The following is a 24901-nucleotide window of genomic DNA, read 5'->3' on the forward strand; positions in this document are numbered from 1 at the left end:
TTCATGGTCTGAGGAACCCCAAACTGAGAAATTAACACAAAAAAGAAAAAACCTCTAATCTGGCAAAAGCACATGCAAAACCTGCCTGAAGGGACCTGCTCTCAATGCTGGCTACCGAAATAAACTCAGCATTCAAAATTACAAGACACATATTGAAATAAGTAACTATGAGTCTGCAGAAATAAAAGGCAACAGAATTGAACCCAAAGAGTGTAAATTAGTGAATTTATTAGATATAGACTACACATTAGGTATGTTTAAAATGACAATAGACAAAAAAGGAGGATAGAGTATGACAAAATAAGAAATAACAAAAAGTCCAAGCATGTTTAAAAAAGAAACATGAGAACTTCTAAAACAGAAAAATAAAGTCACTGAAAATAGAAAAAGAAAAAATAGCTTATACAGCAGATGAGACACAGTGTAAGAGAGACCTGAAGAACTGAAAACTAAATCTGAAGAAAAATTTCTAGAATGAAACACCAGCAGAAGAAATAAAAAAGTGTAAGAAATTAAGAGACATTATGACAGAATAAGATGTTCTAACAAAACCAAGACTACAGAAGTGGCAATATTTGAAGAATTTATGAAAGATGTAAATCCTCAGATTCAGGAAACATAAATGAATTCCAAAGAAAGAAACAAAAATAAATCCTCAGATACACATAGCACAGGGAATATACAGAACCGAGGACAAAAAACAACCAGAGAAAAAAGGTTAATTATTCACAAAGGTACAAGACTGACAGAAAACACAACTCCCTCCACCTTCCCAAGAGCTAAAGTAGAACCCTGGAAACAGTAGAATATTTTCTACAAGTGTTGACTGAACATACCTCAGCTCTTAGAAATTCATAGCTGGCTAAGAACAATGACCAAATGAAGAAACGAATAAAACTGTAAAGACTACCACCACTGGCCAGGCGCAGTGGCGCACACCTGTAATCCCAGCACTTTGGGAGGCCGAGGTGGGTGGATCAAAGGTCAGGAGTTTGAGACCAGCCTGGACAACATGGTGAAACCCTGTCTCTGCTAAAAATACAAAAATCAGCAGGGCGTGGTGGTGCACATCTGTAATCCCAGCTAGTCAGGCGGTTGAGACACGAGAACTGCTTGAGCCCAGGAGGCAGAGGTTGTAGTGAGCCGAGATCGTGCCACCGCACTGCGGCCTGGGTGACAGAGCAAGACTCTGTCTTGGAAAAAAATAAAAAATAAAAAAGACTACCAGCAACAGACCCACATCAAAGGATACACTTCAGAAAGAAAGAAACTGAGCCCACACGAAAGGGGTGGTGGGCGATTTAACAGGTTCACATGCATGTACAACTGAATTTTAAAAAACCAATAATGCTGCTTAGTAATATGGGGGGTAAAAAAGATATAAAGTGAACACAAATGAAGTAGTATAACATTTAAGGGGTGCATGGTTTACATCCAGTTGGTCTAAGGTTCTTGTATTGTTCAAGAAGAGGGCAGAGATACTAATTAATCTTAGACTTTGTTGAGTCAAATATGCTTAGTAATAAACTGCTACAAGAATAAAAATAGATAACATAACCTCCAAACCTTTTGTAGAAAAGGAAAAAATAAAACAAAAGTAAAGAAAAGTCCTCAGTCCAAGGGAAGCACCCTATCCAGATATACGTAAAAGTACAAGAATGCTCACTGCATACTGTTTGTAATAATGCCAGTTTTGAGACAGCCTAAATTTCTATCACGTGGAAAACAGATGAATAAATTGCTATACTCATATAACTATATACCAACTAGCAGTCAAAATTTATGCATGTATCAGTCTGGGATAAATTTCACAAACATAATGTGACAGAAACAAAAAAAAGCAGGCTGCAGGAGGACACACAATATGACACTATATTAAGTTTAAAAACATAAGATAGCACTTGTGGTCATGGCAGAATAAGGTGGTCAGGAGATTCCCCTCTAAGAAAACAAGTATACACCTGGATGAAATTGTGGGGAAAACAAAACAAAACATTTCAGGTTAACTGGAAACCACAGGCAGACAACAAATTGAGAAGCATTTAATCTTGAATATCTGCTAACATATCTGGTAAGAATGGTGGTGGTGAACATGTAACCTTCTAGCCTGGGCTGCATCTAACCCTCACTGCTCTCCCAGCTCAGTCAGATAAAAATTATAGCTTTACTGTATTGGTGGAAGACTTGATTCAAGGTGGGGCAGTGAGGCGAGTACAAAATCCTGCAGCTTTGCTAGGTGTGGTCTCAACTTAGGATGGGCAGCCAATCAGGTACAAACAAATAAATAAATAAATAAACAAATAAATAAATAAATAAATTTGAGGTGGAGTCTCGCTCTGTCACCTAGGCTGGAGTGCAGTGGCATGATCTTGGCTCACTGCAACCTCCACCTCCCAAGTTCAAGCGATTCTCCTGCCTCAGCTTCCTGAATAGCTGGGATTACAGGAGTGCGCCACTATGCCCGGCTAATTTTTGTATTTTTAGTAGAGATGGGGTTTCACTATGTTGGTCAGGCTGGTCTTGAACTCCTGACCTCAAGTGATCTGCCCGCCTCGGCCTCCCAAAGTGCTGGGATTACAGACATGAGCCACCGCACCCGGCCAGGTAGAAATTAAATAAGGAAATCCCAGAAGTAAAGAAGCCAAAGAAAAAAGATAAGCTCTCTACACATCATTAGTTGACTGCTAAACTATGCATGTGTGGGGAAAACCTGAGAAAGTCCAGGAAAAAAAATGAGGGAAAAAAGGGCTGGGTGCAGTGTCTCACATCTATAATCCCAGTGCTTTGGGAGGCTGAGGCAGGAAGGTCGCTTGAGCCCAGGAGTTCAAGATCAGCCTGGGCAACATAGTGAGACCCTGTCTCTACAAGACATTTAAAAATTAGCTGGGTGTGGTGGCACATACCTGGAACCCTAGCTACCTGGGAGGCTGAGGTGGGAGGCTCACCTGAGCCCATGAGTTTGAGTTTATAATAAGCTACGATCATGCCACTGCACTCCTGCACTCCAGTGTGGGCAACAGAGAGAGGCCCTGCCTCTATTAAAAAAAAAAAAAAAAAAAAAAAAATTAAAAAAAGGAGGGAGACTTAAGAACTGCCTATTTTGGAATGTAACCCGTAACCCACACTCAGCTTGATCAGTAGAGGATGGAAGCCATACAGTCTTGAAGTGTCTGAACAGATAACTGACTGACCTCTAAACTACACAGACATAGGGGCAACCACTAGAAGCTAAGATAAAAAATTTAAAAATTTTAAAAACTCAACAAGGACATCAGTGGCTACAAGAGAGCAAGAGAGAAAGATTCCATAGTTGAAGTCCACACAAATTACTAAAACAATTTGGAGTTGCTATAATACATTATCTAAAAGGTCCAATTTTCAACCAAAAATTAGTAGATACACAAAGAAAAAGGAATGTGTGACTCATACTTGCGGGAAAAAAAAAACATTCAATAGGAATTAACCCTGAGTAGACTCAGATGTTAGGGACTTCCAAGCAGTTATAAATATGATCCAAAGAATTAAAAAGAAAAATATGCTAACAAGTTAACAACAGGGAATCTCAACAGAAGAAGTGGAAATAAAAAAAAATCAAATGGAAATTCTACATGTAAAAATACAATAACAAATTTTAAAAAGTGAAAGAAAAGAGCCTCGGTAACTCACAGGACAATGTCAAACCCTCCAACTAATGTGTAACAGGAGTTTCAGAAAGAGAGGAAGGAGAGAGAAAGGAGCAGAAAAATATTTGAAAAAAATAATGCCTGAAAACTTCCCAAATTTGATGAAAATTATTAACTTGCAGATTTAAGAAACTCAACAATCCTCAGGTAGAATAAACACAAAGAGAACTATACCTAGACACAACACAGTTAAACGGCTGAAAGCCAAACATCAAGAGGAAATCCTGCAAGATATAACTCAAGACACTGTTTAGGATACAAACATATGTAGAAAAAGTATAAAGACATACAGGCAATAAACACCAAATTCAGGACAGAAAATAATAAAACCAGAGTGTGATATACAGGAAGCTTGAATTATGCTTATAATGATTTAGTTAATAAGCTGGGCACTGGGCATAAGGGTATGCATTGTAACATTCTCTATATCTTTTTAAATGTTTAAAGTACCTCAACACAAAAATAATTATCACAAAGGATTAAGGTCTCTGCTATGTGAAGGAAGAGGAGGTGGGGAAGGAAATACTTCTTGTTTCATGAAAATATTTTTTATAATAAAGTACATTTTCATATTGCTTATCTGGATTCATTTAAAACAAGTTACAGATAAAGAAAAAATACAGGATTATATACTTGAAAGAAAGTTGCCAAATATGAGTATCTGTGTACCATTTTAAATTATTAGTCCGTAGAATGAAAATTTCATTGATTTTCACTTATAGAATTTACCTTACAGCTCCTGAACCATTCCATACTGCTGGACACTGGGAACAATATGGCCATTCTTTTGAATCTAATCTATTATCAATAGCATCCTAAGGAAGGAAAGAGTTAATTCCATCAATAAAATTGTAAATTGCAGGACTTTGTTTGGCATAAAGGTCAAAACTTGGATTTGCAATTGAGGAACCGTAGACATAAATATTTAGCATAAGATTAGCCTTTTCTTTGAAACTCATAAACCTTATTTCCTTCAAAAATTAGTGAAATCATTTACTTATTAAACCAATATTTGCTGCATGACTCCCTTTCTTCATTTGGAGGGTCCCCATGCTGTTATAAGGATTCCAGGCACCTTATCAGAGCCTTTAGTTCTATGGTGCTGGGGGTCTCTAATCATTATTCCAGTCATGACACACTTCTAAAGCTTTGCCCTTCATAGCTACTACTGCTATGGCCTAGGGGTACTCAAGACAATCCAATGGGATATGGGAAGTTTTCCTTTTCATTTTATTCTTTAAAATTTTCCCTTTTTTCAGTGTTAGATTTTATGATATATGTATGTATATAAATATAGTGTATACATAGATTATATATTTTTTATTACAGTAATGCTTAACTTATAAGTAAATAGGTTCATGCTCACATTTTTTTTATGGTTAGGTGTGCATGAACTGAAAAGTATGGAGACCACTGCTTTACAGCATGGTAGTACAAGTAGTATTAACAAGTGGGCACATGGATTGGGCACAAAGTACTCAGTAGTCCAAGAATATTTCAGTAAGACTGCAAGAAGAGAGGAAATCAAGTTTCAGGAGAAATTCTAAAGGCCTAGGACTGTCATGGATCCAAATGTGTATTTTCTGAATTTAACATGCAAATCTTTGTTAAGGGGTTCAAGAAAGTCATTTCTTATTTTACAAATACTAGCCATGGTAAACTGATTAGGAATATGTTTAAAAAAAAAAAAAAAAACTAGCCATAACAAACTACTTAGTTCTACATCATCCTTGTGAGAAAGGAAAAAAAATTCTTATGTTAGAGAAAACAAAGTCTAAATTCTTTAGATTTTTCATATATGTTTAAGCATGTGTGAATAACATAAAATTAGCCAAGCAAAACAGAGAAATCATAGCTATGCACTGTACCAAATTAGCTCCCAAAAGAAAGTGTAAACTGGGGTTTAAGTCAAAGGAAAAGGGGAATAAAAACTATATGATCATGACCGAAGAATCAGTGTCATGATTTTATTAAGCTCATCAAGTAATTTTAAAATTAGCTCATTTTATAATTTCCTATAATTGAATAATGTTCTCTAAGTGTAAACAGTATTAAAGGCATGATTCATCTGACAGCAAACTATAATGAAGTTTACATTTTAATCCAAAAACATTTCCAAGAATATTGGCATCTAACACTTTCTAATAGTGGTCCACATACAAATGTTATTTTGTTGAACTTTCATTCAAATAAATTATATTTTGCCACATACAGTTATTAAAACAAAGCAGTATTTTTCATAAAGCATATATGTGTTTATTTTTTTTTATTTTGAAACAGTCAGTGGTGTGAGTTTGTCTGAGGTCTTTAAGAAAAGAATCTTCAGCCAGGCGCAGTGGCTCACACCTGTAATCCCAGCACTTTGGGAGGCCAAGGTGGGTGGATCATGACGTCAGGAGTTCGAGACCAGCCTGGCCAACATAGTGAAACCCTGTCTCCACTAAAAATACAAAAATTAGCCAGGCGTGGTGGCGTATGCCTGTAGTCCCAGCTACTCAGGTGGCTGAGGCAAGAGAATTGCTGGAACCTGGGAGGCAGAGACTGCAGTGAGCCAAGACTGTGCCACTGCACTCCAGCCTGGGTGACAGAGTGAGACTGTCTCAAAAAGAAAAAAAAAAAAGAAGAATCTTCAAGAGTTTCCTCTCCTCCCTTGACCCCAGATACAGGCTTTTTTGTGAAGCCTCCAACCACTGCAGAAACTTCCTGCCCAATACATATACTCAGACTGACATAAACTACAAAAAGTAAAGAATACTCTAAAGAGGGCACTCAGGTACAAAAAAAAAATTTTAAGGATTTTTACCTCCATAATATCTTTGATAAAAGGTGTCCATCGAGAGAGCTGAAAAGTTTCTTCTGTAGACCGATCCTTTCTTAACGGTTTGCCTTGTTGAGACTAATACAATTAGAGGAAAAAATTAAAAACCAGTAATTCTATTCAGATATAATACTCTTATGTTTCCTAACAAAGATATTTAATTTACCAGTAAATACTATATTGTATTTGACTTAAAACTAAGAGTGGAGATGCCTACTTTAAAAAATCTGAGTGTGGTCACATAACTCCACTGAACAGTATTTTGTGCTTTAATGCTAAAATTTATTTATAATCATATCAGAACATATGTCTATTTAAAAAAAAGTATTATAAAACTTGATGGCTGTAGTCCCAGCTACTAGGGAGGCTGAGGCAGGAGAATGGCATGAACCCAGGAGGCAGAGCTTGCAGTGAGCCGAGATCAAGCCACTGCACTCCAGCCTGGGTGACAGAGTGAGACTACGTCTCAAAAACACACACACATACACACACACACACAAACTTGATCGGGCTGGATGCAGTGGCTCACACCTGTAATCCCAGAACTTTGGGAGGCTGAGGCGGGCAGATCACCTGAGGTCAGGAGTTCGAGACCAGCCTGGCCAACAGAGTGAAACTCTGTCTCTACTAAAAATACAAAAATTAGCTGGGCGGATGGCAGGCGCCTGTAATCCCAGGTGGGAGGCTGAGGCAGGAAAGCTGCTTGAACCTGGGAGGCAGAGGTTGCCATGAGCCGAGGTCATGCCACTGCACTCCAGCCTGTGCTACAGAGAGAGCCTCTGTCTCAAAAAAAAAAAAAAAAAAAAAAAAAAGATGGGAAGGAGTGAGATTCTAAATAGAGCTCTTCAAAATTTGACTTTGAGCCTTGTTTTTTTTTTTTTTTTTTTTTTTTTTTTTGAGACAGAGTCTCGCTTTGTGCTGGAGTACAGTGGTGTGATTTTGGCCCACTGCAGCCTTGACCTCCTGGGCTTACGAGATCCTCAGCCTCCTGAGTAGCTGGGACTACAGGTACACACCGACACACCTGGATATTTTTTTGTTTTTTGTAGAGGTGAGGTCTTACTATGATGCCCAGGCTGGTCTCGAACTCCTGGGCTCAAGAAATCCTCCTGCCTCAGCATCTCCCAAAGTGTTGGGATTACAGGTGTGAGCCACCATACCTAGCGAGCCTAAATTTTTTTAATCAAGAAAATATATGCTTATTTTCTCTGCCATATTATAGTTAAAGGTTACACATTTAACTAAAATTGACAATTGTTATACATGAATCATAAAGACAAAAGTATAAGTAGTGAATTATGACAGAAGCCATAAAATACAAATTTGCTAGAAAACTACATTTGCCCAAATTACATATGGAAAAGAGAACAAAATCTTTAATTGCTTATTCTAAATCTATAGAGTGAACTTAAGAAGATTGTCCACATTAAAAAAAAACAGTTAATACATACAACCATACATACACATATATATAAAGTATATACACAACATAAGACTTCTTACTTGGGGAACAATGGGAACACCAAGGTAACTCCAGTTACGAATCATGTCACTCTCATTTTCTATCTTTACATTCTGGATCAACCTGTCCAAATTTTCTTCCGTAGTTCCTTAAATAGGCAAAAATATGAGTGCACAGTCACATAATTGCTACCAAAATAATTTCAAGGTTTTAGGCAGTACCCATGAATGAAGCTTTTAAAATAAAAAACAGTCCAAATTATATCTCCTTCAGTCTTCTCTCAATTTCATATTTTCCCTTTTATCTTAACCAAGTTCAGCAACTATCTTTCGGTTTTCAAAGATTCTTTTATGATCAATAGTAAAATACTTATTAAAAAGTGATTATCTCCATTACCATTAATACTGAAGATATAAAGTAGAATTGCTCTTATTTTATCACAATTATCATGATTTTTGTTGAGTAGAACTGGAAGAAGTACTCGCATGGAATCTTTCACCTTCTGTCCTTCTGCATCAGTTCCAAGTGCCAGGTCCTTAATGAAAATAAAATATTGTCAGTGATCTATAACCAAAATTCATTTTTTAGTTAAAAACATCTATTATTGGCCGGGTACAGTGGCTCACGCCTGTAATCCCAGCACTTTGGGAGGCCAAGGCGGATCACCTGAGGTCAGGAGTTGGAGACCAGTCTGGCCAACATGGTAAAACCCCATCTGTACCAAAAATACAAAAAACCAGCCGGGCGTGGTGGCAGGTGCCTATAATCCCAGCTACTCGGGAGGCTGAGGCAGGCAACTCATTTGAACCTGGTGGGGCAGAGGTTGCAGTGAGCCATGATCAGGCCATTGTATTCTAGCCTGGGCAACAAGAGTGAAACTCCGTCTCAAAAAAACAAAAGACAAAAAACAAATAAAATCTATTATTAAATCTTGTCAAATTTTAATGGAACACTGATGACATTACACAAGAAAATATGAACATCACTTGTAAACTACTGTTTATACAAAATACTAAAGGTCAAAAAATAAATCAGAGAAGATAAAAATCATTAATCTAAACCTATGCTATCCAGTACTATGGCCACTAGCCACACATGACTACTGAACACTTGAAATGGGATCAGTCTGAATTAAGATGTGCTGTAGGTACAAAACACCAGGAGACTTGAAGTAATATAATGCAAAATTATCTAATTAATAACTTTTTATACCGATCATATGTTGAAATAATATTTTGAATACATCAGGTTGTCAAATTTTTTTTTTTTTTTTAAAGAGACAGGGTCTTGCCCAGGCTGCCCTCAAACTCCTGGGCTCAAGCAATCCTCCCACCTCAGCCTCCTGAATAGCTGGGACTATAAGCACACACCACTGCACCCAACTTATTCGTAAAATTAATTGCACTTTTTAATTTTTAACCTTCATTAATATGGCTATTAGAATAATTAAAATTACATGCAGCTAGTATTCTATGAGGGGCAATGGTCTAAACAGTTGAAGCATGATATAAAAGGCCCCTTGTAAAATGAGCTCTGCTGGATGCTATATTAAATGCTGTACTGAGAAGGTCCTGCCAACAATGCCACCCTGAAATCATGCTCCCAAAATTTAAATCATTCCATTAAACAAAAAATATACAATATATTAGGAGGGACTGTTTACTAAGATACTCTACAGCTACTTGTTAATGTTAGTGGGGAATGACATATTAAATACTGCCTAGGTGGCTCCCCTGATAAGAGAGAGTCTGTGATTCTGTAAAAACCAACCACCGTATCAAGCAAAAAGTTAGGTTTTAACTTACAAAGTTTATCCTGGAAATTTGTTATGAACAGAGGCATTTCTGACTCTGCACATACCTGTTCAGTTTTGCAGAGCTTTTCTATATTAAGCTTGAACTTATTCATGCAATCTTCTGCTAAGTTAAGATGGACAACTTGCTGAAAAACAGAATAAATCAATCATTTAAAGGATTTTAATGACTTTTGTGCAACTGGTAATATTAAACTTTTGAGACAGGCCTGAAAGAAAGTATGGGCTGAGGTGAAAGAAGGTAACATGTAAGCAAGGGAACAGCTCAAGAAAGGAAGTAAATGAGAAGGTGATTTACAGGTGAAATGGTTTGGCTATGTCCCCACCCAAATCTCATCTTGTAGTTCCCATAATCCCCATGTGTTGTGAGAGGGACCTGATGGGAAGTGTTTGGAACATGGGATGATGGAAGTGATTTCCCCCATGCTGTTCTCGTAATAGTAAGTGAGTTCTCATGAGATATGATGGTTTTACAAGTGTCTGGCATGTGCCCTGCTTGTACTTCTCCCTCCTGTGGCTTTGTGAAGAAGGTGGCTGGCTTCCCCTTTGCTTTCTGCCATGATTGTAAGTTTCCTAAGGCCTTCCCAGCCATGTAGAACTGTGAGTTAATTAGACCTCTTTCCTTTATAAATTACTCAGTCTTGGGTATTCCCTTATAGCAATGTGAGAACAGACTAATACAACAGGAGGCAATCAACAGACAGCATAAATGGGATGGAAGTGTTGAACTGTTGAATTTGTGTTGAGTTTGACAGTAATGAAAAATAACATGAGAAAAATACCCAGAAGTTCTTCAAGTTCATATTCTCCTTATCTTTCTAAATGTTTCAAGTATTTTAACACACACAAAAATCATTGGTTGACTAGGGTGCAACATGACAAAAATGTTAAGATTATTCTGATAGTATTTGTAAGGAGCAAAAAAATAGTTTACCTGACTAAACAGCTTAAATGCTCTTAAATCTACTAATATGTAACTATTACTTTAAAGAAACATGTAGAATAACATCCACTAGTCAATCTACTGCTGAATTTCTTATAAGGTTGATAAATATTACTCTGTTAGGCTATTCAAGACAAAGATATAGAAAACTTTAAGCTGGATTCAGATAAATCTAGGTTATACATATAGAGAAGTTATGAAGAAGCTTAGATATATGGGATATTTCTCAGACCTATAGTAAGGTTTTAGAGGACAACTAACACCAAGTATTCCATGAAACCCACTGCTAAATCGAACTACAGAACTGAACATAAACTGAATATAAACTAAAACTAATTAGGTATCTCATATACAATACTGCTTACCTTAGTAATCTGTTTTCGGAAATGGGGCATCTTTTTCATCAGCTGGGTAAGAGCACTAAGTGATGTCTAGGAAAAATCAAACTTTTTTTAGGCAAACCTATGATTCAGTTATTCCATATTACAACTTTGAAATCCTAGAGTTTTACAAATTATCAAATCTAGTTAATTTACTGAATATTTGACAATTTTTTTTAAAGAAGAATTTAGGAGGCTTCTGGTTTCACTCACAATAACGTAGCTGATATCAACATTACTCTCCCTTCATAAATAAATAAGATTGGACAAATAAATAAAACAATAGCTTTCAAGTAATGGATAAAAATAGCTCACAGCTGAGACAGCTGAGTGAAGGAAAGCACCAAAGGTGATCCCTGCAAGCACCCTCCCTTTCCCTAAAGTTGTTTTCCAAACACCACTGAAAGGAAATACAGTTCAAGTAGAGAGCAATTATCTCCCTGGGTGCAAAAAAAAAAAAAAAGAAAAAAGAAAAAAAAATGGAGATAAGAGGTTGGGGTTGTGAGGTAGATTTTGGGAAGCAGGGTGCTAAAGAGAAAGGAGCTAGGCAGAACATAACCCAAAAATGTGTAAAGAGATTGTCCTTGAACCCCTAAGCTGCACATGTACAGGGCATAATCCTCAAAGGTGTAATAAAGAACAACTTCTGGGTGGTTAAATGTTGGACAGAGATTTCAGAGGGGTCTTAGTGCTAAAAATATACTAGCATCTCCTGATCTAGACAAAGTAAAGAGACCTAAGTGAACATCCTATACATTCAGTCCTGGGACTATGCCTTAGGACTCAGTGCAAAAGTGAAATAAACTTACCATAACATTGTCTAACATGAAGTTACAACAGAATCACGATTATTCCTCAGCAACTTAACTGCCTGCCAGAACAAAACTCAACATTCTATGTAGACACAGCATCATCTAGAACCTCTGCAATGTATCATCCACCATGTCTAGCACAATAAAACATTAATAGGTGAAACAGGAAAGTGATTGATACTCAAGTGATAAGACAGTCAATAAAAGTAGACCCAAGATAAGGAATAAGTTCTAGTGTTTGATATCGCAATGGTGACTATAGTTAACATATATTTTGTATTTCAAAATAGCTAGAGGAGAAGATTGGAAATGTCCCCAACACAAAGAAATAATAAATGTTCAAGGTGATGGGTATTCTAAATACAATGATTTGATCATTACACACTGTATGCATGTATAAACATATTACATGCCTCATAAATATGTACAGTTACTATGCATCAATAAAAAAGCTAAGAAAAGAACACCTCAAAATGTAAAAACAAAGAAACGCCCAAAAAGTAGACCTAAGATGGAGTTGGCAGAAAAAGACTTCAAAGTAACACATTTATGTTAAAGTGGAAACAGAGGAAAAGATGGACTACATGGATCAAAAGATGGGGTATTTTAACAGAGAACTAGAATTTATTTTCTAAAAATCCAATGAATGTCCTAGAGTTAAATATAAGACTTTAAGTTAAAAGTACAATGAACGACTTTCATACATTGCCAGTGGGACTGTAACATAGTACAGCCACTTTGGAAAAATAATTTGAAAGTTTCTTATAAACTTAAACATACATTTATTATTGATCCTGCAATCCCACTCTTAAGCATCCTCCCAAGCAAATGATAACATCTGTTCATAGACATGAATGTCTGATATGAAGAAGGTGAATATTTATAGTAGCTTTATTCATAATTGCCAACAATTGGAAAAACTAAAATGTTCTGAAACTGGTAAATTGATAAACAAATTGTGGTACATCCATATGATGGAATATTACTCAGCAATAAAAAGTAATGAAACTACTCTTGCATGCAGCATGAATGAATCTCAAATGCATTATGCTAAATGAAAAGAGCCATAGTGTATTATTCCATTCATTGGACATTCTGGAAAAGGCAAAACTACAGGGTCAGAAAACAGATTAGTAGTTGTCAGGGGATGGGGACTGAGTTAAGGGGTTATCCGCAAAGGGGCATTAGGACATTTTTGGGGGTGATGACATTATTCTCTATCTTGATTGTGGTAGTGGTTATATGAGAGTGTGCATTTGTCAAAACTCACAAAACTGTATACTATAAAGGGGAAATTTTACTTTATACCTCAGTTTTCAAAAGGATACAATGAAAGGGTTTAATAGCAGACTGAATACAACAGAAGACAGAAGTAGGGGACTCAAAGTCAGGTTAATAGAGAACATTCAATTGCAATGTGGAGAGGTTAAAAAAAAAAGGTAACAGAATGTAAGAGATATAGAATACAGTCAAGAGATCTAAAAAACATGTTGACTGGGGTCCCAGAAAGAGAGAAGACAGAGAATGGGACAAAATGAAGAAGTGAGGAGATAATGACCAAGAATTTTACAAACATCATGAAAGTTATCAACCGAGTGACTCAAGAAGCTCAGCAAACCCCATGGAGGATAAATAGCAAGCAAACCACATTATAGTAAGGCATATCATGGTCAAATTGCTAAAAATCAAAGATACAGAAAAAATATTAATAAACACAGTTTATCTTCAGGAAAACAATAACACTTAACAGCTGCCTTTTTTCAGCACAAATTATGGTAGCCAGAAGGTGATGTATTGAAAGCTTTAAATTGCTGAAAGGAAAAAAATTGCCAACTTTGAATTCCAAATCCAGCAAAAGTATCTTAGAAAAAATTGCAAAACAAAGATGTCCTCAGACGAAAAGAAAGCTGGGAGAATTCAATCTAACCCAGTTGGAAAAACTGAAGAGCAGTAAGAAATAAACAGTACCAGATTGTATAAATATGTGGGTAATAATAAAAGTCTACTGAGTGTTTATAACAAAATAACATCTTGCTTTTATTTTTTGGGTTTTTCTTTCTGAAAAAAATAACACCTTGAGTTTATAACATACTTTGAAGTAAAATACATGAAACAACTGCACAAAAGAGAAAGTGGATAAATGAAATTAAACTATTATAAGATTCCTGAATTATTCAGGACATGACATATTCAGGACATACTATTAAACTAGGGTAGGAATACATTTTTAAATTTCCAGTATAATAACTAAAGGAAGGGCTAAAGGCAAAACACAAATGGTTATATTGGAGATTAAATGGAATTTATTTTACAAAAAGACTTGATAAAAAAGACTTGATAATGAAGAGAAAACAAGAAACTAGACATAAATTTAACTATATCAATAATTACATGAAATATATATGAACTAAACAAGCATTCTAATTAAAATATTTTTGGGCTGGATAAAAAAACAAAATTTAACCAAAAAAGAGAATTTTAGACCAATACCCCTGATGAACATTGATGCAAAAATCCTCAATAAAATACTGGCAAACCGAATCCAGCAGCACATCAAAAAGCTTATCCACCATGATCAAGTGGGCTTCATCCCTGGGATACAAGGCTGGTTCAATATACGCAAATCAATAAATGTAATCCAGCATATAAACAGAACCAAAGACAAAAACCACATGATTATCTCAATAGATGCAGAAAAGGCCTTTGACAAAATTCAACAACCTTCATGCTAAAAACTCTCAATAAATTAGGTATTGATGGGATGTATCTCAAAATAATAAGAGCTATCTATGACAAACCCACAGCTAATATCATACTGAATGGGCAAAAACTGGAAGCATTCCCTTTGAAAACTGGCACAAGACAGGGATGCCCTCTCTCACCACTCCTATTCAACATAGTGTTGGAAGTTCTGGGCAGGGCAATTAGGTAGGAGAAGGAAATAATGGGTATTCAATTAGGAAAAGACGAAGTCAAATTGTCCGTTTGCAGACGACATGATTGTATATCTAGAAAACCCCATCGTCTCAGCCCAAAATCTCCTTAAGCTGATAAACAACTTCAGCAAAGTCTCAGGATACAAAATCAATGTACAAAAATCACAAGCATTCTTATACACCAACAACAGAAAAACAGAGAGTCAAATCATGAGTGAACTGCCATTCACAATTGCTTCAAAGAGAATAAAATACCTAGAAATCCAACTTACAAGGGATGTGAAGGACCTCCTCAAGGAGAACTACAAACCACTGCTCAAGGAAATAAAAGAGGATACAAACAAATGGAAGGACATTCCATGCTCATGGGTAGGAAGAATCAATATCATGAAAATGGCCATACTGCCCAAGGTGATTTATAGATTCAATGCCATCCCCATCAAGCTACCAATGACTTTCTTCACAGAATTGGAAAAAACTACTTTAAAGTTCATATGGAACCAAAAAAGAGCCCGCATTGCCAAGTCAATCCTAAGCCAAAAGAACAAAGCTGGAGGCATCACGCTACCTGACTTCAAACTATACTACAAGGCTACAGTAACCAAAACAGCATGGTACTGGTACCAAAACAGAGATATAGATCAATGGAACAGAACAGAGCCCTCAGAAATAACGCCGCATATCTACAACTATCTGATCTTTGACAAACCTGAGAAAAACAAGCAATGGGGAAAGGATTCCCTATTTAATAAATGGTGCTGGGAAAACTGGCTAGCCATATGTAGAAAGCTGAAACTGGATCCCTTTCTTACACCTTATACAAAAATCAATTCAAGATGGATTAAAGACTTAAACGTTAGACCCAAAACCATAAAAACCCTAGAAGAAAACCTAGGCATTACCATTCAGGACATAGGCCTGGGCAAGGACTTCATGTCTAAAACACCAAAAGCAATGGCAACAAAAGCCAAAATTGACAAATGGGATCTAATTAAACTAAAGAGCTTCTGCACAGCAAAAGAAACTACCATCAGAGTGAACAGGCAACCTACAAAATGGGAGAAAATTTTCGCAACCTACTCATCTGACAAAGGGCTAATATCCAGAATCTACAATGAACTCAAACAAATTTACAAGAAAAAAACAAACAACACCATCAAAAAGTGGGTGAAGGACATGAACAGACACTTCTCAAAAGAAGACATTTATGTAGCCAAAAAACACACGAAAAAATGCTCACCAACACTGGCCATCAGAAAAATGCAAATCAAAACCACAATGAGATGCCATCTCACACCAGTTAGAATGGCAATCATTAAAAAGTCAGGAAACAACAGGTGCTGGAGAGGATGTGGAGAAATAGGAACACTTTTACACCACTGGTGGGACTGTAAACTAGTTCAACCATTGTGGAAGTCAGTGTGGCGATTCCTCAGGGATCTAGAACTAGAAATACCATTTGACCCAGCCATCCCATTACTGGGTATATACCCAAAGGACTATAAATCATGCTGCTATAAAGACACATGCACACATATGTTTACTGCGGCACTATTCACAATAGCAAAGACTTGGAACCAACCCAAATGTCCAACAATGATAGACTGGATTAAGAAAATGTGGCACATATACACCATGGAATACTATGCAGCCATAAAAAATGATGAGTTCATGTCCTTTGTAGGGACATGGATGAAATTGGAAATCATCATTTTCAGTAAACTACCACAAGAACAAAAAACCAAACACTGCATATTCTCACTCATAGGTGGGAACTGAACAATGAGAACACATGGACACAGGAAGGGGAACATCACACTCTGGGGACTGTTGTGGGGTGGGGGGAGGGGGTAGGGATAGCTTTAGGAGATATACCTAATGCTAAATGACAAGTTAATGGGTGCAGCACACCAGCATGGCACATATATACATATGTAACTAACCTGCACATTGTGCACATGTACCCTAAAACTTGAAGTATAATAATAATATAATAAAATGAAATAAAATAAAAAATAAATAAAAAATTAAAAAAAACAAAAACAAAAACAAAAAAACAAAATTCAACTACAAGCTCTTTTTAAGAAGCACACTTTAAATATCAAGACACAGGTAGTTGAAAGTAAAGGATGGGAAAAGATACACTATGTAAACACTAACAAAAGAAAGAAGATATAGTGGTATTAACATCAAAGTAGACCTTAAGACAAGAAATACTGCAAGTAATAAAAGGGACATTTTATGATGATAAAAGGCCAAATTCAACAGAAAGATAGCTATCTTAAATGTATAATGAACTTAACATAGCTTTATCAGTTAATATAACTTCAAAAGTTGAAAGGACTAAAGAAAAACAAACTAATTCACAGTCATGATCAGAGTTTTTAATATACCACTTCTAGTAACTGACAGAGCAGGTCAAAAAAAATCAGAAAAGAAATAGAAGATTTGAACATGATTAACCATCTTGATTTAATGGACACATACAGAATTTACATTCCTTTCAAGTACACATAGGGCACTTATGATAATATATGCTAGGTCAGAAATCAATTTTTTTTTTTTTGAGACAGAGTCTCACTCTGTTGCCCAGCATCCTGAGCAGCTGGAGCCACAGGTGTGTGCCATCACACATGGCTAATTTTTGTATTTTTAGTAGAGATGGGGTTTCACCATGTTGGCCACACTGGTCTTGAACTCCTAGCCACATGTGATTCGCCTGCCTTGGCCACTCAAAGTGCTGGGATTACAGGCATGAGCCACCATGCCCAGCCCCATAAATCAAGTCTTAACATATTTTAAAAGACTGATGTCATACAGTGCACATTCTCTGACCACTGTATAATTAAATTACAACTCAGTAACAGAAAGATAACTAGAAAATTCCCAAATGCTTTGAAATTTAAAAACATATTCCCTATATAACACATGGGTCAAAGAAGAAATCACAATAAGGGTTAGAAAATGTTTTGAACTAAATGAAAATAAGTTATTCCAAAACTCCTGGGATGCAGCTAAGTTTGAGATGGAAATAACTATAAAATATATACAATAGGACAGAAGAAAGGTTGGAAATCAATGTTCTAAAACTCCAACTCAGGAAGCTAGAAGAAAAAATTTAAACCAGGGGTGTCCAATATTTTGGCTTCCCTGGGCCACACTGGAAGAAGAACTGTCTTGGGCCACATATAAAATACACTAACAATAGCTGATGAGGTTAAAAAAAATCACAAAAACATCTCATAATGTTTTAAGAAAGTTTACAAATTTGTGTTGGGCCACATTCAAAGCCGTCCTGGGCTGTATGTGGCCCGTGGGCCACAGGTTGGACAAGCTTGATTTAAAACAAAGTAAGCTGAAGGAAGGAAATAAAACTGAGTAAAAATCAGCTAATATAAAACATACAAGAGTGAAAATCAACAAAGACAAATGTTGGTTCTTTGAAATATCAATAACATGCAGCGGATTTTATTTTATTTTTTTTACATGGAGTCTCACTCTTTTCTCCAGGCTGAAGGGCAGTGGCGCTATCTCAGCTCACTGCAACCTCCGTCTCCCAGGTTCAAGCAATTCTCCTGCCTCAGCTTCCCGAGTAGCTGGGATACAGGTATGCACCACCAAGCCCGGCTAATTTTTGTATTTTTTTTTAGTAGAGACAGGGTTTCACCATGTTGGCCAGACTGGTCTCAAACTCCTGACCTCAGGTGATCCGTCTGCCTTGGCCTCCCCAAGTGCTGGGATTACAGACGTGAGCCACCGCACCCGGACTACAGGGGATATTAATAATATATAGGGGAATAAATAAATTAACAATAGCAAGATTAGTAAATAAAATCTAACTATAGATTATACACATATTGAAAGGATAAGAGGACATTTCAAAATTTAGATATAATAGACAAATTCCCTGAAAAATGCGATATCCCAAAACTAATGCAAGAAAAAGTAAAAAACTAAATGGTTCTATATCTATTAAATAACTTATCATTAATTATAATGAAAGACCTCCCCAAAAAGAAGTCTCCATGCCTGAACTGCTTCAATGGTGAATTCTTTCAAGCAGCAATAGAACAAGCAGTAACAATCTTACACAAACTCTTTCAGAGAATGGAATGATAAAGTGTGCATCACAATTCATTTCATAAGACCAAAATAATCTTGCTGCTAAAACCTGACAAGAACATAACAAAAAAGGACTATTACAGAAAAGTATTTCTCATAAATATAGAAGCAAATATCCTACAACAAAATATTAGCAAACAAAATCCAGTGATAGAGGAAAAGGATAATGCATCATGATCAAGTGGAGTTTATTCTAGAAATGGTTACTTTTATGTTAGTAAGTCAATAAATGTAATTCATCACATTAACAGAATAAAGGGGAAAAAAAGACAATATCAAAATGCCTTTGATGAAATCCAAAATCGAAATTTCCTGATTAAAAGAAAACAGAAACAGGCTGGGTGTGGTGGCTCACACCTGTAATCTCAGCATTTCGAGAGGCTGAGGCAGGAGGATTGCCTGAGCTCAGGAGTTCGAGACCAGCCTAAGCAATATGGTGAAATTCTGTCTCTACTAAAAACACACAAAAATTAGCTGGGCGTGGTGGTGCACACCTGTAATCCCAGCTGCTTGGGAGCCTGAGGTGGGAGGATCGTTTGAGCCCAGGAGGTTGAGGCTGCAGTCAGTTGAGATTGCACCACTGCACTCCAGCCTGGGTGACAGAACAAGACACTGTCTCTTAAAAAAAAAAAAAAAGAAAAAAGAAAAAAACAAAAAACAGAAACACAAAAAAACCTGTTGGCAAACTAAGAATAGAAAGGAACATCCTTAATCTGATAAAACTACCTAAAACTAACATAATACTTAATGATGAAATATTGAACTCATTTCCCATAAAGCTGGTAATGAGACAAGGACATTCATCATCACCAGTTTGATTTCATGTTATACTGGAGGTATCAGCCAGGACCAGGAGATATTAACTACTAAAAAAAAAATTTAAGACGTATGACAAGCTTGTCTAACCCACCTTATTTTGTAGTTGTTGTTGTTCTGTTTTGTTTTAGGCTTTTTGCAGCCTGAAGCCATGGTTTTTAGTTTCTGTCTCTAGTGATAAGTGGAAAAGAGGGTATAAGGAAGGGACTTTACCAGCCGAAACAGAAACTAAGAACCCATGACTGCATTCTCTCCTTTGGACACCTCTGGAAGATTAATTTAGAAAGGAAGAGACTAAACTTCCTTTATTCACAGATTATATTACTGTGTATATAAAAATCCAGCTAGGCGCACTGGTACCTGCCTGTAGTCCCAGCTACTCGGGAGGCAAGGGTGGGAGGATTGCTTGAACTCAGAACTTTGAGACTAGCCTGGCCAACAGAGTTCCGATCTGTTAAAAATAAAAAAGCCAATCTATAAACAAAGTACTAGAATTAAAAAATAAATTTAGCAAGGTCACCAGATCCAAGGTAAATATTCAAAAATCATTCACATTTTATATACTAATAAAGTAAAATGGAATTTAAAAAATACCATTTATAATACCAAAAAATCAAATACGTAGACATAATCAAAGAAAAAATGTGCAATACCACTAAAATGAAAATTGTAAAATGTGGCTGAGATAAACTATCTACATAAATGGAGCTATATTCTATGTTCTTGGATCAGAAGATGCAATATTTTTGTTAGTTCTTCCCAAATTAGTGTACAGATTCATGTAATCCCAATCAAAATTTCAGTTAAATGTTTCCGTTGAAATTGTCAAGCAGAATCTAAAATGTGTATTAAAAGACAAAGGTTGTAACAGCTGAGACAATCTTGAAGAACAAAGCTGGAAGACTTATACTACCAAATTTCAAAACTATTACAAAGGTACACTAGTTAAGACAGTGTAGTCTTGTTACAAGGATAGACAAATTGACCACGGAAAAGGACATGGAGTCCACAGACCCACACATTTATGGTCATTTGATTTACAACAAATGCATTACTGCCACTCAATGGTGAAAGGATGGTCTTTACAATAAATAGTGCTTGAGTAATCAGATATGTATATCGAAATAAAATGAAGCTAGACCCTTACCTCACAGCATAAATCAAAATTAATTTGAGTGAATGGCATGGTTTGGCTCTGTGTCTCCACCCAAATCTCACCTTGAATTGTAATGATCCCCATGTGTCAAGGGCAGGACCAGGTGGAGATAACTGAATAATGGGGGCAGTTTCCCCCATGCTGTTCTTGTGATAGTGAGTTCTCATGAGATCTGATGGTCTTATAAGGGGCTTCCTCCTTCACTCGGCCTTCTTTCTCTCCCCTGCCATCCTGTGAAGAAGTGCCTTCCACCATGACTGTAAGTTTCCTGAGGCCTCTGCAGCCATATGGAACTGTGAGTCAACTGAATCTCTTTATAAATTACCCAGTCTCAGGTATTTCTTCATAAAAGTGTGAGAATGGACTAATACAGTTTTGGTACCAGGAGTGGGGTGCTGCTGTGAAGACACCTGAAAATGTGGAAGCAACTTTGGAACTGGGTAACAGGCAGAGGTTGGAACAGTTTGGAGGGCTCAGAAGAAGACAGGAAAATGTGGGAAAGTTTGGAACTTCCTAGGAACTTGAGTGATTTTGGCCAAAATGCTGACAGTGATATGGAGAATCAAGTCCAGGCTTGGGTGGTATCAGATGGAGATAAGAAACTTCTTGGGAACTAGAGCAAAGGTGACTCTTGCTATGCTTTAGCAAAGAGATTAGTGGCATTTTGCCCTTGCCCTAGAGATCTGGGGAACTTTGGTCTCGAGAGATGATTTAGGGTTATCTGGCAGAATAAATTTCTTAGCAGCCATTTATTCAAGAGGTGACAGAACATAAAAGTTTGAAAAATCTGCAGCCTGACGATGTGATAGAAAAGAAAAACCCATTTTCGGGGGAGAAATTCAAGCTGGCTGCTGAAATCTGCATAAGAAACAAGGAGCCAAATGTTAATCACCAAAACAATGGGGAAAATGTCTCCAGGGCATGTCAGAGATCTTTGTGGTAGCCCCTCCCATCACAGGTCCAGAGGCCTAGGAGGAAAAAATGGTTTCGTGGGTCAGGCTCAGCGCCTTGCTGCTTTGTGTGGTCTTGGGATTTGGTATCCTGCATCCCAGCTGTGGCTAAAAGGGGCCAAAGTAGAACTCAGGTTATTGTTTCAGATGGCGCAAGCCGGTGGCTTACATGTGGTGTTGGGCTTACGGGGTGCGTAGAAGTCAAGAATTGAGGTTTGGGAACCTCTGCTTAGATTTCAGAGAATGTACGGATATGTCTGGATGTCCAGGCCGGAGTTTGCTGCAGGGGTGGAGCCCTCATGGAGAACCTCTGCTAGGGTAGTGCAGAAGGGAAATGTGGGGTTGGAACCTCCACACACAGCTGCCACTGGGGCACTGCCTAGTGAACTGTGAGAAGTGGGTCACCATCCTCCAGATCCCAGAATAGTAGATCCACCAACAGCTTGCAACATGTGCCTAGAAAAGCTGCATACACTCAACACCAGCCCAGGAAAGCAGCTGGGAGAGGGGCTATATCCTGCAAAGCCACAGGGGCAGAGCTGCCTAGGACCATGGGAACCCACCTTTTGCATCAACATGACCCGGATGTGAGACATGGAGTCAAAAGAGAGCCTTTTGGAACTTTAAGATTTAATGACTGCCCTATTGGATTTTGGACCTGCATGAGGCCTGTAAGCCCCTCTGTTATGGCCAATTTCTCCCATTTGGAACAGGTGTATCTACCCAATGCCTGTATCTCCATTCTATCTAGGAAGTAACTAACTTGTTTTTGATTTTATAGGCTCATAGGCAGAAGGGACTTGCCTTATCTCAGATGAAACTTTGGACTTGGACTTTTGGGTTAATGCTGGAATGAGTTAAGACTCTAGGGGACTGTTGGAAGGGCATGATTGTGTTTTGAAATGTGAGGACATGAGATATGGGAGGTACCAGGGGCAGAATGATACAGTTTGGCTCTGTTTCCCTACCCAAATCTCACCTTGAACTGTAATATCTCCACATGTCAAGGGCAGGACCAGGTAGAGATAACTGAATCATGGGGGCGGTTTGCCCCATGCTGTTCTTGTGATAGTGCGTTCACACAAAATCTGATGGTTTTATAAGGGGCTTACCCCTTTGCTTGGCACTCGTTCTCCCTCCTGCTGCCCTGTGACGTGGTGGCTTCTGCCATGATTGTTAAGTTTCCTGAGGCCTCCCCAGCCATGTGGAACTGTGAGTCAATTAAACCTCTTTTCTTTATAAATTACCCAGTCTCAGCTATTTATTCATGGCAGCATGAGAATGGACTAATATAGTGAATTATAGACTTAAATGTAAAAGCTAAAATGATCAGCCTTACTGAAGAAAACAGAAGAATATATTAATGACCTCAGGGTAAGCCAAGACTTCTAAGGACACAGAGAAAGTATAAAAGAAATAAATTGATAAATTAGATTTCATTAAAATTGAGATCTTCTGTTCATCAAAAGATACATACATACATAAATACATGTATAGGACTCATATCCAGAAAATAACTTCTAGAAATCAGTAAGAAAAACAGACAACTCAATTAAAAATGGGCAAAAGACCTTCAATGGGCACTTCACAAAACAGAATATCCTAATGGCCAATATGCACAAGAACATTAGAGAAATTGAAATTAAAACCACAATAATATACCACCTCATGCAATGAAATTTTAATTGAAAATAAAGGCAAGAATGTATCAAGTGTTGGTGGCAATATGAAGCAACTAGAACACTCAATTATTGCTGATGGGGATGTAAATCAGTTCAAACACTTTGCAAAACTTTTGGCATTACCTATTAAAGCTTAACACAATCCTACCCTATAACCCAATAATTTTACTCTTAATATACCCAAGAGAAAGAGTGTGTATGTCCACCAAATGACATGTACAAAAAAATCCATAGCAGCTTTGTTCATAATAATCCCAAACTGGAAACAAACTAAATGTTCATCAAAAGGAGACAAGATGAACAAATTGTTGTATATTTACATAATGGTATTACTACTATACACGAATGAAAAAAATGAATTACTAAAATACGTAACACAGGTGAATCTCATTATGTGAAGTTCAAGAACACGACCTATGGTGATGAAAATTAGAATAGAGTTTACCTCTGTCAGGATGGGTACTGACAGGGAAAGGACAAGAGGGAATATTCTGGAATGATGAAAATGTTCTGTATCTTGATTTAAAGTGGTGGTTTCAAGCGTATATATAAGTAAAAGTTATCCAGTATAAACTTAAGATTTGTGTGCTTTACTTATAAATTATATCTGAATATAAAATCCCAATAATGCATTGATAAAATTGACTAAATGGCCTTAAAATCAACTTTATGGCCAGGCACAGTGGCTCACACCTGTAATCCCAGCACCAAAGTGGGCAGATCACTTGAGGCCAGGAGTTTGAGACCAGCCTGGCCAACATGGCAAAACCTTGTCACTACTAAAAATACAAAAATTAGCCAGGTGTGGTGGTGCACACCAGTAATCCCAGCTACTTGAGTGGCTGAGGCAAAAGAATCACTTGAGCCTGGGAGGTGGAGACTGCAGTGAGCTGAGATGGTGCAACTGCACTCCAGCCTGCGTGGCAGAGTGAGACTCTGTCTCAAAAAATAAAATAAAATTAAAAAATTTTAATGAAGCAGGACAGACAAAAATGTTGTTAACTATTGAAACTAGGCAATGGGTATGCAGGAGTTCATTCTCTACCTCTGTGTTAGAACTTTCCAAAAATAAAAAGTTAAAGAAATAAAATAAAGATTTTAAACAAACTTTAAAATTCACCTTCACTATTACTTTGAAAGTTAAGTAAGACTCTTACCTTTCCTTCTGTTGCTTTCTTTGTTGATGAAATTTCTTTCATAAGCTTGGGAATTTCCCTGTCAAATTGTGAGAGAATTCTTTAAATTTCTAAGATGTAATTCTTTACAGAACTATTTTAAGGTTACAAAATGTACTATCACATAGTGTCTAAAAATTATGGAACAAAAAT

At 37.0% G+C, this 24901-nt stretch overlaps 1 protein-coding gene across 2 annotated transcripts in view; it reads right to left on the reverse strand.

The window, feature by feature from the left end:
• STXBP3 (syntaxin binding protein 3) overlaps positions 1 to 24901 on the reverse strand; it is a 68269-nt gene that overhangs the window by 4550 nt on the left and 38818 nt on the right. For both annotated transcript variants that reach the window (XM_002810512.4, XM_024245514.3), the window contains exons 11-17: positions 24731 to 24788; positions 11085 to 11150; positions 9824 to 9904; positions 8360 to 8498; positions 8005 to 8111; positions 6487 to 6579; positions 4413 to 4498 (exon numbers count right to left, since the gene is read on the reverse strand). In XM_002810512.4, coding sequence (XP_002810558.3) covers positions 4413 to 4498; positions 6487 to 6579; positions 8005 to 8111; positions 8360 to 8498; positions 9824 to 9904; positions 11085 to 11150; positions 24731 to 24788 — 630 coding nt within the window. The remainder of the gene's footprint in view (positions 1 to 4412; positions 4499 to 6486; positions 6580 to 8004; positions 8112 to 8359; positions 8499 to 9823; positions 9905 to 11084; positions 11151 to 24730; positions 24789 to 24901) is intronic.

This window comes from Pongo abelii, chromosome 1 (assembly GCF_028885655.2).
Source record: "Pongo abelii isolate AG06213 chromosome 1, NHGRI_mPonAbe1-v2.0_pri, whole genome shotgun sequence".
NCBI classification, from domain to species: domain Eukaryota; kingdom Metazoa; phylum Chordata; class Mammalia; order Primates; family Hominidae; genus Pongo; species Pongo abelii.